Source organism: Malaya genurostris, chromosome 2 (genome assembly GCF_030247185.1).
Source record: "Malaya genurostris strain Urasoe2022 chromosome 2, Malgen_1.1, whole genome shotgun sequence".
Taxonomy (NCBI): domain Eukaryota; kingdom Metazoa; phylum Arthropoda; class Insecta; order Diptera; family Culicidae; genus Malaya; species Malaya genurostris.
The window spans coordinates 259,936,529-259,955,041 of record NC_080571.1 but is presented as its reverse complement, the minus strand read 5'-3'; the positions used below and the strand labels follow the sequence as shown (position 1 = coordinate 259,955,041).

The 18,513-nt window shown below is 38.4% G+C and overlaps 1 protein-coding gene across 5 annotated transcripts in view; it reads right to left on the bottom strand.

Moving 5' to 3' along the window:
* LOC131429690 (dual specificity calcium/calmodulin-dependent 3',5'-cyclic nucleotide phosphodiesterase 1A-like) overlaps positions 1-18,513 on the bottom strand; it is a 614,729-nt gene that overhangs the window by 41,153 nt on the left and 555,063 nt on the right. For all 5 annotated transcript variants that reach the window (XM_058593997.1, XM_058593994.1, XM_058593996.1 and 2 more), the window contains one exon: positions 1,868-2,117. In XM_058593997.1, the coding sequence (XP_058449980.1) occupies positions 1,868-2,117 (250 nt within the window). The remainder of the gene's footprint in view (positions 1-1,867; positions 2,118-18,513) is intronic.

Here is an 18,513-nt window from a genome sequence, read left to right as displayed (position 1 = left end):
GGGAGGAGGAGATTCTACCGCAGGAATGGATGGATGGAGTGGTATGTCCCGTTTACAGAAAGGGCGATAAGCTGGATTGTTGCAAAAACCGCGCAATCACATTGCTGAACGCCGCCTACAAGTTATTCTCCCAAATCCTTTGCCGTCGTCTATCACCAATAGCTAAGGAATTCGTAGGGCCCGCGCCACTACGGATCACATATTCGCGATAAGACGAGTAACGTACCCACGCATCACCTATTCATTGACTCCAAAGCGGCATACGATACAATCGATCGAGAACAGCTATGGCAGATAATGCACGAATACGGTTTCCCCGATAAACTGACGCGATTGGTCGAAGTAACTATGGATAGAGTGATGTCCTACGTCCGAGTATCTGAGACACTCTCGAGTCCCTTCGAATCTCGGAGAGGGCTACGGCAAGGTGATGGACTCTCTTGTATCTTGTTCAATGTTGCCTTGGAAGGTGTGATTCGAAGAGCGAGAATCGACACGAGGGGCACGATCTTCCGAAAGTCCGTACAACTTTTTGGCTTCGCTGACGATATTGATATTGTTACACGTAACCTTGAGAAGATGACGGAAACCTACATCGGACTGAAAACTGAAGCTAGGCGTATCGGACTAGCCATAAATGCGTCAAAAACAAAATACATGAGAGGAAGAGGCTCTAGAGAAGAAACACTACGCCTATCACCACGAATATTAATAAACGGTGACGATATCGAGGTGATTGATGACTTCGTGTATTTGGGCTCACTGGTGACCGCAGATAATGACACCAGCAGAGAAATTCAGAGACGTATTTTGGCAGGGAATCGTGCGTACTTAGGACTCAGAAAAACTCTTCGATCGAGAAAAGTACGCCACCGCACGAAATTGGCCATCTACAAAAAGCTCATTGGACCGGTTGTTCTCTATGGCCACGAGACCTGGACTATGTTGGTAGGGGACCAACGCGCCTTCAGTGTTTTCGGAAGAAAGGTACTGAGGACCATCTATGGTGTAGTGAAGATGGAAGACGGAACGGGGAGACGGCATATGAATCACGAATTGCAACAGCTTCTAGGAGAACCAACCATAGTACGGACAGCTAAAATCGGACGTCTACGATGGGCTGAGCATGTCATATGGATGTCGGACGACAGTCCAGTGAAAATGGTTCTTGAATCTAATCCGACTGGTACAAGAAGAAGAGAAGCGCAGCGAGCAAGGTGGATCGATCAAATGGAGGGTGATTTCAGGAGTATCCGTGCCTTGAGTGGCTGGCGACGAGCAGCCATGGACCGAGTTATGTGGAGACGTATGCTTGATACAGCAAAGGACACCCCAGGACTGTAGCTGTTAGGTAAGGGTAAGACTTCGAACAAACGGTTTGACCGTGGTTAGGTTGAAAACTGGGTTAGGATTTGCATCAAGTGAAAACGATCAAAGTATGTTCAAAACGACTCTTCCTTCTCCGGGTAAATTAAATGCACATATGCATCACTTTCCAAAAACACATACATTTTCCGACCTCGTTGAACTGAATAGCATCTGATGGTCGGTTGGAAAGTCAGTTTCCACAGAGATTGCCCAGCCCATGTGTATGAAAATGGAAAATATGTGTTTGAAATTCAAATATCTGTTGGAAAACGATAGAGTCGGCGAACAACTAAAACCAAAATTAAAATCTATTCAATGCAGAACACCAAGTATTTGAAAACCATTAAACAATGGGTCAGTCCACCGCGGTCGATACTACAATTGACCAATAAATAATGAAATCATGTTGACTTATTTCCGTTCACCATTTCCAGCAAAAAAAAAAACCACAACATAACAAATCCATTTCAACAACAATTAAATTCATTCTAGTACTCACCTTCAGCACCCTGACCACCTCGGGTGGGAACTGCATCAGTGCCGTACTGGAAATGCGCCGGTAGATGCGGTCGACGAAAATTCCCGCCCGGATGGCATGTGCCACCGAGCGGAACTTAGGCTTCTCGTCCGACCGTTTCCGGGTAGTGGCGAGCTGGCGGGTAAATGTCGAAGCCAACCATTCCCGTACCTCCGGTGGAACGGCATCCGGTTGTACCTCGGACAGTTCATCGTCTTCGTCAGCTAGGCGCCTGTAGGAGGTGGTTTTATGTTTTTTTGTTTTAATTTTTCGTGTCAGTCCATGTATTCGTAGTTTGTGAACAACAATCGTGTTGAACCGACGCACCATGGTGACGGCGACGGGGACGGGGAAAGAGAAGAGATGAATAAAAGTTTGAATTAGTAAAGTTGCATCTAGTGGGGCTACCTGGCGTATCGAGGGATTTGGGAACTAAACTAAAATTAATCGGAGCACACTGGTGGGTTAGTTAAAAAAAAACAAAAGTTAGAGCAGGACAAAAATGCTGATAAGAGTGTTTGCTTGATTATTGAACAAAAAAAATTCACATTCCAACTACACGCGCTACTCGCCGAGCGTAGAGGTCAGCTGCTTATCGTGTATTGAGCTAAGTTCATTCGCAAAACAGTTGAACCGTGGCCATCCCTCGTGGATGTTTTATACAACAGAACAGGAAAACGAAAAGGGAGAGGCAAATTTAAACGCTTTGTCGGGACGGAAAGCTATTATTTGTTTTGGTGGTTAATTTTTCTGAGTGCGATCATTAAAATGTAGATTGGAAAGAGTTTATTGGAGGGAACGAACAAAAAAGTAGATAGTAGAATTATTGGCGAACATTGCAAAACTGTGTAGCACTAGAAAGTAAAACTCGAAATGGGACAGGAAACAAAATAACAACTCGGGAATAAGTTAGTTAACCTAGCGTGCTAAAGTGCAGTTTATCTTGACGTGAATCTACGAAAGCGACCGGGGTGTTTTCGCTCTGGCATACTCCAAGTCTACGTTTGCTCTCTTTGCTCTAGTCATTAAGTGCTTTACGGGATTGTTCATCATATACTACGGAAATTGCTTTCTATCTAGGATTGTGTACAGTGGCAATGGGATACTGTTTGAGTTTTTCCGGATTATGAGGCACTTCCATTTGTTAGCGCTAACTACTACACTAAGATAGAAACACAAAACCGAATCCCTCTTCCCAAACCAGAACACGATGTATTATGTCGCTTTTTGTTTTAAATTGCAACCCAGTCATTAGATCAACACTGCATATTAGTTTTTTTTCTCGGATATCATGTCGTCTTTATTTAGATGGGTTTCAAATTGCAGACAGATTATTTGGTTTTGAGGTTGCATCACGGTTTCAAAAATAATTGCCCATAAAGTATAACAGTATGACTACGGAGAATAAACAATCTAATACTTGTACAAAGTAAAAACATTTTTTTTCGAATTCCCTGGGCTTCGGATGATGAGCGCGTATGATGATGAGTAGTTCTATTGTTTTGAAAACTTGTACACCTATACCTCAATCCTTTCGACGAACGTTTCAAGATTTTTTTCGTTTGGTTAATAAAAACACACTTACTGAAAATTTTAATAACTGTTTGACAGTTAGTTTTTACGACCATCAGTATATACAGAAGTTCGGTTTTTACCGTACTCGACGACTATTCACATTTACCGTATGAATTATAGTTATACAAATTTCTGTAATGAAAACTTGCGTAAAACGTATCGTTTGGTGGGAAATTGTAAATGGCTATCCCTAGTAGATGTTTTATACAACAGAACAGAGAAAGGGAGAGACAAATTTAAACGCTTTGTCGGAACCGAAACCTATTATTGGTTTTGATGGTTAAATTTGCTGAGTGCGATCATAATTTTTTCCATGATTTTCTGTAAACTAAAATGTACTGAAATATCGATTATTTCTATTGATTATTGAAAGTTTACGCAAGAAAATAACCGTTCAACGTACAGGTGCAAATACACTCTCGGATCGGGGGGTTTGAATGAACCTCATTTTCTCTCTAACAATGACAAAGGGTTCACCTAATGGCTGAAAAGGTGAGAATTGTGTCTCTGAAGAGCTACAATTCATGTGGACCACATCATCCAACAACCACCACCACACCTAGTAATGTCTATGCATGATACATATAAATCTTATTTTAGATTGCAGTGTAAAATTGTCTACTGTAGATTACTTTGTACTTTCTCATGCATCGATCACATCGAAGTCTCCGTACGTTAATATAACTTATATCAGGTGTACAACTTTGCTTCCGTCGTTTTCCGATAGGTGGCTGTACCGGCTGAGGCTGCTCAAAATACATAGATAATAATGCCTTTAAACTGAGTGTGTACAGTGACTAACGAAGTGTCATCGCCGTTTCAGTGACAGTTGTTCTTGTTCTCGTATTATTCACGCTCGAAAATGTCTGTTTATGTGCCCAATTCTCGCCATTTGCGGGAAGTTTTACTTTTCTGTTACAATTCGAAAGAAAATGCAGCTGAAGCGCATCAAATGCTTTCAGAAACTTACGGTGATGCTGCTCTGAGTAAAAGAACGTGTCGGGAGTGGTTTCAACGATTAAAAAATGGTGATTTCGATATTGAACACAAACATGGTGGTGAAAGAGAAAAAAACTTCAAAGACGAACAGCTGGAAGCATTGCTTGATGAAAATTCGTGCCAAACCCAAGAATAGCTTGACGAATCGTTGGGAGTGTGTCGGCAAGCCATTTCAAAACGTCTCAAGGCCCTGGGCATGATTCAGAAAGAACGCAACTGATGCGCCTTATTCGCACGCTAAAAGAAAAGCGGCCACAATATCACGAGCGACATAACAAAGTCGTCCTCCAGCACGACAACGCTCGGCCTCACGTCGCAAAAGTGGTCAAAAAGTACCTGGAAACGCTGAAATGGGAAGTTTTGCCCCACCCGCCGTATTCCCCAGATGTCGCCCTTCTGACTTCCACCTATTCCATTCGATGGCACACGGCCTGGCAGATCAAGATTTTCAATCCTTCGAAAAGTTGGAAAAATGGATTGCTTCAAGGATAGCGTCAAAAGAGGACTTCTTTTTTCGAGCCGGGATCCGAAAATTGCCGGAAAGATGAGAGAAAGTTGTCGCTAGCGACGGACAATACTTTGAAGCACTTTTTCGCAATAAAGCTTTTAGTTTTGGAAAAAAACGGCGGAAGCAAAGTTGTACACCTGATAATATGACAGTAGCATTTCTTATCTCTTTTCTTTTCCAACTACTTCTATCTCAAAGCGAATGTGTGTTTCGTAATTTACGTAATATTCCTCTAAAGCAGTGATTCCCAAACTGATCCCTACAGCACACTAGTGGGCATTAGCTCATTTTCAGTGGCTAGTAAACTTGAAATTGTTAACAGGTGGGCAATGAGTCGCAAATAGTAGCCTTCGATACTTGAAAAACCTTTCTGAGATAGGACCTGAGTGAAATGTTTACTTTACAAGTTTATATAGACATGTGGGTAATATATCATTGCGAAAAACAATTTAATTCCAATCTATCAGTTGCAAAAATAATGTGATTAGTGCATCATTCAATTCTTGTGAGATTTGTGAGAAAGAAAACGAAAGTGAGAAGATAAACATGCTGTTACGACCAAGAATTGGTCAAATAAGAATGAGTGTAAAGGATCTAATTTCAGGTTCAAAAACTTTGTCAGATGATCCGGGGTAAGAATTCTGGTCCAGTACCAACATCCAAGTCCATGTTGAAAATTAAAATCCAGAATTCAGATACAAAATTCAGGTTGAGGTAAAAAATCTCTTTCAAGAATTTTGTTCCAGAAGCAGCATCATATTTCACACAAATTTATATTCAAGATCATGAAAAATTGTGTGATTTCAAAATTACATGACTTGAAAACGAAAGGAATAAAAATCAAAAGATCGACATCAACAACGCGACTTGAACCGAAAAACATTAGATCACAAAGAACATCAGTTAGTCGACTGAGCCACAGAAGCACATATCTGCTTGGCTGGTAAATCGTGCATATTCATTCATACAGCCTCACTTGCTAGCCGAGTGCAAATTACATTCGAAGCCAGTAAATTTCTGTACGAATGGAATGTTGTGTCATTTGAGAAGTTAAGTAGTTATGAATTGTATCGTTTGAAGAGTTATGTCACCTGTAAAATTAATAATTTCTTTCTGTGTAATTAAATGTGGTATAACAATATGAACTTCTTTTTGGGGTAGATTTCACATGTTAACCCGGCTGTAGCCTTTAGATCTTATTATTTCTGAATCAAGCACGAATCGAACAGGTTCTTTCTTAATGTTGCTCAAAAACTGCCATTACAAGTGGTTCACTTCGACAGGCTTTCCGTTTCATTTTTGTTTTTCACAGTACGCTCCCAACGTCACCCATTTCCAGTCTATCAGGCATTTTCTGCTTCATTCATCTTTCTAGTCTGTCCGATATTTTGATGAGATCACATAAAAAAGTTCAATAAAAGTTATCGCTCTTTGATGTACCTTTGGATTACGGTACTACATTTGCCTTAATTAGTGAGCACTGAGGTAACTTATAAATTGCTTCTATTTCATTGGTTTCTGATGATACTTCTAGTGACGTACGAGCGTTCGATGTTGTTTTATCATTTCTTATCCACGAATGAGAGTGCGTTTGGATGGAAAGGATTGCAATGAACGGTGAAATAAGCCTCACCATTATTATCATCATCATCATCGCAGTCATTGAAATAGAAACGGATGCTTTCACACCAACCGCCACAAATCTAACGGTTACAGAGGGGGCTACCAAATTACCACGTTATCTTCCAATCTATGGTGGGGTTACGAGGCCTGATGTGCGTTTAATTGTATTTATTTTACGAGCTCGTTCTTGGCATGCCAAACATGACGGATGTTCGTATTTCTCAATCAACCGAATCGAAAATCGCTTAACTGGAAGTTTATTTTGTGATATCGTAAATTAACAGTGAACCAGTAAATCGAATATTTTCTTTGTGTATTTGTGTGACCACTGGACTAGTCCTTCAGTCATCAGAAAGCCAGAAAAATGTTTCAATGAGCATTACCAAAAAAACCGTATAGGTTTTCAGTTCGTATTTAGCGCTCGAAAAAACGAGCATTACTTACGGATGTCAGATTGCAAAAATGTAAATTTTCTCTGTCCGCTTTGTTTACTCTTGCGAGACAAACACAGAATTCATCTGTGATATATAAAATATGAATTATGAATAGTTTTTTTCAGGATATTTTAATTTCATTGTTTAAACGAATGTTTCCGGCTGAATGGTTTTGAATGAAATATACAAATCGCACTCACCAACAAAAAAAAGGCTTCCTTTCAGCAGTGCCGCATTGACATAATCATTACGCGAAGCATTCGAAAAAGTCTCAAATTTGAATGTATTCCACCCTTCCCCCAAATGCTGCATTTTTACAGAAGGCCGAATTCAGTGAAGGTAATGAAATCGATTCTCCCCAGTATGTGACAGAAAGTTGTTCGACCGGGTTCAGACGAAGCACAGTGTATGTCAACTCATAACAAAACGAAAGCTTTGACAAGATGGATGAATTCCTGGACACAAATTTCCCTTAACCACTGTTCGGGTGATGACCTCAGCAAATTATCATGTTTGTTTTATTTGGTAAATGTATTCGGAAACTTATGATTTGACAAGTAATTTGCAGCTATGAGCGCAAAACTAATCTTCCTCAACCAACAAAACGATGGATTCGTATCTGTGTAAGAAAAAATGTTTTACCTTTCTTACATGGAAAGACTATGTAATCATTCTGAAAAACTACTTTGGAACCAAAGTACAAAATTGAGTTTCCGTTCCATAAATATGCACTCATTTTTCTTAGTGAGGGCTCAACTGATTTTTACTAACTCAAGTTCCAACAAAAAGATTTATTGTCCTAGGCTACTGCTGACTTTTACTTGGACCTGTTTGCCGGTTTATGAATTATTGGGTGAAATGCACAAAATCGGAAAACTATATGTACTATAGATGGGCAATCCGTTCACGAACGGTTCCAAAGAACTAGTTCTTCTAGAAAAAAACGTGTTTAATCCACCTAGCAGTGAGATGATACCTATTTTTATCAATCCGCATGTGTTTTTTGCATGAATATTCTTTGGTGTTTAAGTTTTCATGACATTATTTTAATGACCGTCGTTTTAAGCGACAATTTGAGATTTTAATCACTCATTGCTCTGTAATGTCGAAACTGCAAATCGGATCGAATTTGAATCTAGAAGTGTGATAATCGATTAAACATGCCATGATATGTAAGTTCCACTCTAGGAGTTTACGGTAATTTAAGGTACTTCCAGAGGCGGTATTCAGGAACCAGCATAACCCAAACCGATTCGTATGGCCATATGACGAATAAATTACAACAGTTTTGAGTCCAACTTTGAAGCTTTTCGGGATTGTCATCTTCTATATCGGTTTGAATTTTCAAAATTCATCATCATGTAATTCGAGAACCGGATATCATAATTGGATAAAATTAATAAATTTTTTATATAAAATTTGTTTTAATTTAAATTTTTGTTTCTGAAATTCGATTAGGCTTTTTTTGAGAAAACGATTGAGCTTTGAGAAACGATTTTATACTGGAACCGGAATTCTAAAAGCGGTATGGCCGAAGTCAGATAAATTCACCTGAGTAGCTGTACAGTTCACATTTGTTTCAAAATATTTGAAAATCAGTTAAGACATCTTTGAGAGATCATAGCACGAATTAAATTTTTAGGTGCCTTCTGATCGACAACTGAATACCACTAAAACTGAAAAAAGTTAATTTTTTTATCGACTATCCAAATCTGCTAATGTGGAATAGACATTTGTATACTATCCCCGAAACCGAAAGTTGGATCTGACTGAAAAGCAAGATGTTTTATAGAACCTTGAAACTTTTTATTTGAATCTTAGATCGTTTCAGCCATCTACGAGAAAAATGAGTTACACAATTTTGATTTCGTTTCACATATCATCCTGTAGTTCCAGAACCAGAGGTCGGAACCAAACATAATGCAGGAACTTTGTTTGGGAGCATACGACTTTTCGTATGAATCTGAATTTGTAGAAAAGAAATTTTCCGAGAAAATTAAGTGAAATTATTTGTCACACACGCATTTGCTTATCTCGACGAACTGATTCGAATGGTATATGGATGTTATGTTGTTCCAGCATTTATTGCTGTAAGTAGTTTAAAACAAAATAATTAAAAAAAATTCTGCCATCATCTGGTTTATATATGTCATATTCGAACGATTATGTTCCCAAAAACGAGCCGTGCCAAAATCCGTCCGAGGCTAAATGTCATGAAAAAGGATGCTGTACACAATCCTTTTGGTACTTAGAAACAATTGTATGTAACAGTATAAAAAATCGTGTTTTCCGTTGCTCCCAAGCATTTCTTTGTCATACAGCGCTCAAAACTCCTACTGCTGGAATAGGGGGAAAAGTCGCTTACAGAAAAATTTCGATATCTCCGTTAAAAATGGACGGATTTTAACAATCTATGGCTTGTTGGATAGGTATTACCGTGCGGAATCTAAGTCTGAAAACATATTCTGTTTTCAAGGTCAATTGTGACAGATACTGTCAAAAAACTGAAAATTTTGACATAAAACTTTGTATAACTCAAAAAGTAAACATCCGATCTCAAAACCATTCAATAGCGTTTTGGGTGACGGGGAGATCTTTCATTTGCGACTAGTTTGATCAAAATCGGTTCAGCCATCTCTGAGATCTCGACCTCTTAGTTGACAACACACATACAGACACACACACATACACACACACACACACACATACACACACACATACACACACACATACACACACACACAGACATTTGCTCAGTTCGTCGAGCTGAATCGATTGGTATATGTCATTCGGCCCTCCGGGCCTCGGAAAAATTGTCTAAAGTTTGAGCGAATTCTATACCTATTTTTTATATATATAAAAATAGGTAAAACAATGAGTGAACAAGTGTTCTTTATTAAAGAATAATAGTTGAGTAAAAATTAGTAAGTAAACGAAAATGACGAGAAATAAATGTCAATCTCAGTTTCGCTTTCAAATTATGAGAACGAGATCCATGTCCAGTCAACGACATAAGCGAAACAGCAGTTCAAAAAATGTGTTCTCTTTTTTCCTTTGCCCTTTTCAGTTATTTTTGGTTTTCAGTGAAAACCGTATTCTGTGCAGTGTCGATATTCAACCGAACCGTCGAGAATCGATAATGACAGAAAACGATTCACAATGATTTGGGTTAGTGCTCGACTCTATAGTAGTTTTGGTTTCAAAAGAGGCTCTGGGTTGTAATTACTTCCATTTATCATATTTTGGACACTATAACCAAACGTTACTAGTTTTTAAAATATCGATGGAAGAATGAGAATTAAAATTGTACTAATTCTCCCTGCAGACGTTAGTTTTGTTTCGTCTTGTCATATCCTCTAAGTGACGGCGGCATTGATATTCTCTTTTTTTGCAACGAGAGACGAAAATGCTTTGTCTCTATTTTATTTGTTTTGGATGCGGTCATTTACGAATAGTACAAATACATGCAAAAAGCCCACCTTGGTTCGATTCCCAACCCCGCACATAGGGTCAGAAAAATTTTCTGGTCCGAAGAGGCGAATGACCTTAAGGTGTTAAAACCTCTATAATTAAAGCAAAAAAAAATACATGCAAAAAAGTTACTGTTTTCACTATTATTGCAATTGTTTACAACAATACAAGGTACAATTCAAAAGTTACAGGTCTTTTTAAACAGCGAGCTCCTAGTATTGCCATCTGTCTGAAATTTTTATCCGTTAATTCTCGGTTAATTTTTCAAAAGGGCGTATAAGCAAGTGACAGTTTCTCTTTGTTTACTTTCTCTTCTATTAATTACCAAGCGGTTTCCACGTTTATCACTCAACTCTTTGCATGAAATGATACCCGAAACTTTCGACTTTCAAACAGAATAGTGATATCAAAGAAAATCTTTTTAATCACATCACAATAATCGAAAGAGAGAGTGATTAAAGAGAAACTGTCACTTGCTTATACGCCCTAATGAAAAATCAACCGAGAATTGTGTATCCTCCAGTGTTGTCGTAAATTTGTTCAACATTTGGACGTATAGAATCTGAGATATCGCGTTAAATGTGACAGTACATTTGTAGTGTCGGAGGGTCATCGAACAAAGAGCCAACATTCAGTTTCATTTTAAACTTGGTAAAACTTTTATCGAAACTCATCAAATGACAAAACAAGTTTATGGCGATGATTGTCTATCCCGTAGCCGTATTCACGAAAAGTTTAAACGTTTTCAAGAAGGACGGGATGTTGTTAATGAAAAAAAACGAAAATTGTGTCTTGAATTTATTAAAAAAGAGCCACTATCATCGCCGAAATATATGGAATCGGAATTATCAATATCCGCAGCGTCGATTTATTGTATTTTGACTGAAATTTTGGGTCTCGGAAAGATTTGCACTCGATTTGTTCCGCACACTTTGAAACAACACAAAAAAACCTCAGAATTCAACATTCAAGAGACATCATTAAAGAGGCCGAAAAGAACACAAACTTTTTGTATTCGATTGTGCCTGGTGACGAAACATGGTGCTTTGAATATGAGCCCGGAACCAAGCGTCGAAGTGCGAAGTGACAGTCTTAATGTTGGCTCTTTGTTCGATGCTCATTTTCCGACCGACACACAGTGGTTCGAATCAATAAAATCGTGGACATAAATCAGTAGCTGCCAAACCGTTCTTTTTATGCATATAGTTGTTTTTAAGAAATTGTTTACAAATATATACCGCGTAATTTGATTCTATCCTTTAATTGTTCATGGCTCACTTTGACAAAAAATATAACCATAACTTTTTCTGAAGAGATGGAAATTTTTTTTCTTCGACAAACTATTAAATACCAAAAGGGTAGGTCGCACCGTTTCGGATATACAAAGCGTTTTTGTGGCAACCCCCTTAAAACTAGTTTTCTAATCAATTTCAATTCCCGTTCGAGACCGAAGTATCGAGTCCGTTGATGAACCACCGTCCGATTCCGCCCCATACTCATTTACACTTTACTACCAGAACGTAAGAGGTCTTCGCACGAAAACAAACGATCTGTTTTTAGCGCTTACAGAGTGCGATTACGACGTCGTAGTACTAACGGAAACATGGCTGCATGAAAATATCACAAACAGTGAAATCACCAAAAACTACTGTTTATATCGATGTGATCGAAATTCCGATACCAGTTCATTTCAACGAGGTGGCGGAGTGTTAATCGGTGTAAAAAGAGAACTGAATAGCTCCTCCGTCACAATAGAAAACAGCCAGCAACTAGAACAAGCGACCGTTCGGATAAAACTAAAATTTTTCTCTCTTTTCATCTGCACAATCTATCTTCCACCGAACTCAGACGTTGCATCGTACCAAGCGCACTCCTCTTGTGTTAACGATCTCTTCACACAAGCAGCCGAAAATGATGTTATTATTGTTATGGGTGACTACAACTTGCCTCACTTAGATTGGCAGTTTGAAGAAGATACTAATTCACTGTTGCCAGTTAATGCTTCATCGGAACATGAAATTGTATTAGTTGAAAAGTTGTTATCCAGTGGACTGCGACAGATCAACAATTTCATAAACGCTAATGGTCGATTATTAGATCTAGCGTTCACCAATGATCCTGAGTTGATTGATTTACTTGAACCACCTATGCCACTGATGAAAGTCGACCGTCACCATAAACCATTTTTGCTTCACCTACAGTTCGCAGATGCTCGTGTCTCAGACCAAAACGAAACAACTTATGATTTCAGTAGGACTGACTATTCTAATCTGAACGAAGTGATCTCCGAAGTTGATTGGGCTGAAATTATACGAGGTGATACTATCGATGATGCCGTTTCATTATTTTATTCAAAATTGTACGATATCATTGGAAATAATGTACCAATTAAACAACGTTTTCGTCGGAAAAAATTCAACCAACCATGGTGGAATTCTGAACTTCAACATTTGCGCAACCGATTGCGGAAGGCGAAGAACCGTTATTTTAAAACCAAATCCACACGACACAAAGCCGAGTCACGTGAAATAGAACGTCAATATAACTCTTTCCATGTGTCTTGTTTTCGCAATTACATACAGCAAATCGAAAGCAATGTGAAGGATAATCCAACATTATTTTGGAACTACGTCACTAGCCGCAAAAAATCGAACGGTATACCTATAAACGTACGCTACAATGGTGAATCTGCTGAAACATCACTAGGCACTGCTAACCTATTCTCGTCCTTCTTTCAAAGTGTGCTAAGTAACAACTCACCACCTTTGTCAGAACCGTACTTGAGTGGTTTGGCCCATTACAACCTGGACATACCACGCTTAGTTTTTGGTCTACAAGACGTCACTAGAAAGCTGTTGACGATTGATGCCTCGAAAGGTGCTGGACCGGACGGACTACCTCCTTCTTTCATCAAAAACTGTGCAGCCTCTCTTGCCTTCCCAGTATCCATAATCTTCAACCGATCTTTCGCCGATTGCGTATTTCCTAGTGCATGGAAAACTGCTGCAATAATTCCGATTCACAAGAGTGGTAGTGTTCACGATGTGAAAAATTATCGCTCAATTTCAATCCTCAGCTGTTTACCGAAAATACTTGAAAGCATTGTTCATGATGCCATATATGACTCTGTTCATCACATAATCGCCGAAGAACAACACGGTTTTGTAAGAAAACGTTCTACAACAACAAATTTGATGTGCTACGTTTCCGGTTTAATCGAGAAAATGCAGAAACGGCAGCAAGTGGATGCCATTTACGTCGACTTATCAAAAGCATTCGACAAAGTCCCTCACCGTCTTGCTGTTGAAAAATTTAAAAAACTCGGATTTCCAGATTGGCTTACTCAGTGGATTTGGACATACTTGACTGGACGCAGCGCTTTCGTACGTATAGGAAACATAACATCCTCATCGTTCGATATATCTTCGGGCGTACCACAAGGAAGCCATCTTGGTCCGTTAATATTCGTTCTATTTATCAACGATCTCTGCAAGGTGATAAAATCCCCAAAATTATTATACGCGGACGATTTGAAGATTTTTCGCAGTATTATATCTACACTGGATTGTTACGCACTGCAATCTGATATCGAAACACTTATCGATTGGTGTAATACCAATGGCATGGAGATCAACATTCGTAAATGTAATGCTGTCACATTTTCTCGTTTACGTACTTCAACTGTTTTCGACTATAAAATTTCCACAACAAGTATTGAACGAGTCACTATAATAAAGGATCTTGGAGTCTATCTGGATAACAAACTACGCTTCTCGGAACACGTCGCACTAATCACCGCGAAGGCCTTTTCCATGTTGGGTTTCATCCGTCGGAATACACAGTCGTTCGAAGACATCTATTGCCTGAAAACCTTGTACTGTTCAGTTGTTCGCAGTATTTTAGAATACGCCGTTCCGGTATGGGCACCGTTCCATCGTGTCCATATCAGAAGAATTGAAAGCGTGCAAAGGAGCTTCATACGATACGCACTACGTCTACTGCCTTGGTCGGATCCCGTTCATCTCCCCTCTTACGAGGATCGCTGTCGACTCATCAATCTACCAACACTGGAAAGCCGGAGACAGGTCTTGCAACGACTCCTGATATTCGATATAATAGTTAACAACATTGACTGCGCAGAGCTTTTAGGAAAATTGCCGTTTTTTGCTCCATTAAGACGAACTCGACATGTGCAATTTCTACGGCTGCCAATCCATCGCACTCAATATGGACAAAACAACCCTTTTTATGTATGTTGCCGTCTTTTTAACGAAGTTTACGACAAATTTGATTTCAATGTGTCCAAAAATATGTTTAGATTAAGAATTAGTAATTAGGTGTCTGTGCGATGTAAATTATCGAAGACTAAGTAAATAAATAACTTGTTTCAAGTATTTTTTTACATATTTTGTTTGGAATAATCGTAGAAAATATAAAATCCCATAATTTTGTAGAAGGTAATGCATAGGTTTAATCTTTTCTGAAAAAGTTATACATCATTTTACTTATTTTTACCTAGGAAACTTTTTGCACTGCCTGAAGTCAACAACAATTGTATTCTTTCGTGTCGGTGGTAGCTTTTGTTCGTTTGGTTCACTCATTTCCGAGGTCTATTGTTCACTACACAATACTGTACTTGGTTTCTTCTGTTTCCAACGTAAGCGGTTTTGTTTTATCGACTGACTTGGATGAGATGTAAAACCGAACAACCGAACAGCTTATAACATTTTTCCATTTTTTTAATATGTGTTGAACTTTTGATAATTTTTCGGATTTTCAATATTTCAAACCCACTTTGAAAAGGCCTAAAAAATTGCATCGAGTTCCACTTAGATTTTTTATAATATTGTTAATTGTCAAAAAGTAAACAAAATCATCGCAACAATTTGCTTAAGTTGCGCGTGCAAGCATTAGCATGTTTATGCGTGTTTACGCGGACTTTGTAGTAGATACTTAGGTAAAAGAGGTAGATTCTACGTAGATAAATCCAAAAAAATGTTTTTCAAATAAAGTGAATATATCTCAAAAAATAATTTTTTTACACTATTTATATCTTCAGCAAAAATACTTCAAATGTTTTTTTTCCTTCAAAATGAGATCGAAAAAAAAATTTTTTTTTGTGAAAAAAAAATTATTTTTATTCGAAATTGGTGCTACCCCCTTTAGCGCGATATCTCAGCTATACGACCAAATGTTATGAAAATTTTATACGACAACACTGGAGGATACACAATTGACGAATAAAAATTTCAGATAGATCTGAAACTTTTGAATTGTATCTTGTATATAACTAGTTGTTCCCATTTTTTTCGTAGAACCATATAAAACGGCAAGACGGTAGGATGATCAGATGGCGAGACGGTCAGACGGCAAGGCGACATTGGGAGAAATGATAATATTGTTCAATAATTTTTCTACCACCCACCGGCGAATGACTTAAAACAGGGTGAAATAAAGCAACATAAAAAAGATTTTTATGAAAATTTGAGTCTTGATAGAGACCCATTTTCGAAGGAGTTAACAGTAAACGCCATTTCGAAAATCGGGAAACAAATTCAACATAAAAAAAAAAGATTTTTATGAAAATTTGAGTCTTGATAGAGACCCATTTTCGAAGGAGTTAACAGTAAACGCCATTTCGAAAATCGGGAAACAAATTCATTAACAATGTTCTTTTAACACCAATCTGAATGTTGCATTATAACGAACTAAAAGTATCACGGCTTTTTAGAGCAGGGCGGATTTCGAACAATTTGTGTTGTTCAATTAGATTTCTTTATGTCGATGTGCGGTTGCTCATTTAGGAAATCTATGATATCTTTAATTCTTGAGCGAACTCGACAACACTTGAATACAATGATGTTTGGCTTGTCTGTCGCAGGAGCCGCGTAATAGGCTTTTTTAACAGTTAGGTTTGCTCCAATTAAAATTGTTTCATTGTTCTGAGGACTATCTCGTTCTTTGTTTCTGTTCTTTTTTTACCCAAAGCGGATTACGAACCGCCAACCAACACACATACACACACACACATACACACACACACACACACACACACACACACACACACACACACACAATATATCCATTTCACAAATACTATTGAGTTATTATCAATCGGTAGATAATAGACAACAGGCCAAACAGTCAAAAAAGTTTAATTATTCCATTGAGTGACATTTGGCAGAGATTTAAAAAAAAGCCTGCGAATTCATCCACACACCATCACATTTTTAAATAAAACCATGTTCTCTGGTTTTACAGTTTTACCTTTCACGTCTTATGCAAATAACCGAATGATACTATTGCTTGGTAACAGAGAAGCGAAATCGAAACCAGTCTGAGTACATTGTGAAGTTTGGCGAATAACTCATCGTTTCATCACATATCACATCATCAAATTACATAAAAAACGAGTCCAAAAATATTCATAGGAATTTTTCTCCACACGCTGTCAATGGAAGTTTCGCTCTTCTGCGAAAAAGGCTCTGAAATATTAACCGTCTTCAAAAGGGCCGCATCTCTTTTTTTTTGCTCCTGCTCATGTCTTCACACATACATTCTACTGAATATCCGCCCGTTTGCTGTCGCTTCTGTGATATCACTTCTACGTGCCCTCAGTTGGTGATCTCTGGGTGGTGTCGGTTGCTACTTGAATCGGGTATTCCGCAGCGACGCAGATTATCGTAAATCGTAATATCCTTAATATCCTGAAGCACAATCGTGGAGACGACTGGTATTTCATACGAAACGGGGTAGTAAAACCGTTTCTCACGACACGCGAAAGCTCAACATGACAGATCGAATTCAAAGTTCACTGTTCGGTTCGTATATCCTTTCTGCTGTAGGAATGCGGCGGACAAACCACACGGACAAACTGGATTCTCGGCATAACACCAAGGGTCGCGCTTTCGCAATTTGTTTGAAGGTTCATTGGATGGTAGTTGGTAGTGTGTAAAAATAGTTTCTGACGGGACAATTACTGGAACGTGAACAAACAGCATTCCAGCGTGCTGCACAGGTTCCCATCGGGGGATTAGAGGATTGTGTCAATTGATGGGCTCATTCTGGTTTGCGATTGTTCTTTTTGTTTCTTTGCCAAAGGGCTTTAGTGTGGTGTTAACACGACACACCACTAACGAAGTGTTCTTACGGTTTATTCTGTTCTCGGATAAAGTCACAAAAATTTTTGGGCAGCTTTGTAACTTGTATATGACAGCACAGTAATACGTTAAGTCCTTGCTAAGAAACGGTAAATTCTTTAGTCTTGACCAGTATTCGTTTGGTGAATGTTGTTTCTATTCAGCGGAATTGTTGCACTTGAAATACTCAAGTTATTTAACATTTTTTTTTTAAATCAACCTGAACTGCTAGACATGGAAGATTTAAAGACAGAATGTTAAACCAGTAAGATGTTTAGCGTCAAAAAAGTTGTAGCGTAAGTAGATCCAGCAAAAAAAATCAATTTCAACATCACACTGCTCGAAACAAGCCCAAAAAACGCTACCGAATGTAATGCTGCAAGCTAATGTTTCTCGAAAATATTTCTTTCAGCATCATATGAAAATATTATAATCTAAATTTCAGACGGCGACGCGCAGAACGTCATACTTTATATCAGACACGTGGCGGCATTTTACTGGCACTTGGAAAATGCTCTCGTTGTTACTTTGCACTGGATGGGAACATATTCGAATTTCCATATTTTGATACCGTCAAAGGGCGACGAAGGAACTCGTCGTTCGCTACCGTTGCGTTTCTACAGTCGTTTCAGCGCTTCGCCGTTTTCGTTTCTGTAGTCGTCTTGATCGCATATTTGACGAAATTACACGCGCTTGACATTTTGCTGAAACAATGTCAAAAACGGCAGAAAATAAATAAATTACGTTGAAAACCTCTTCTTAATCCACTAAGTGGTATGATGATGCCTTTCTTTTGCCATTTAAATAGTCTCATGAAATCATTTGTAAGATTTTATCCTCAGACAGCTTATCAACAAACCAACCTAATTTTGTTGCATT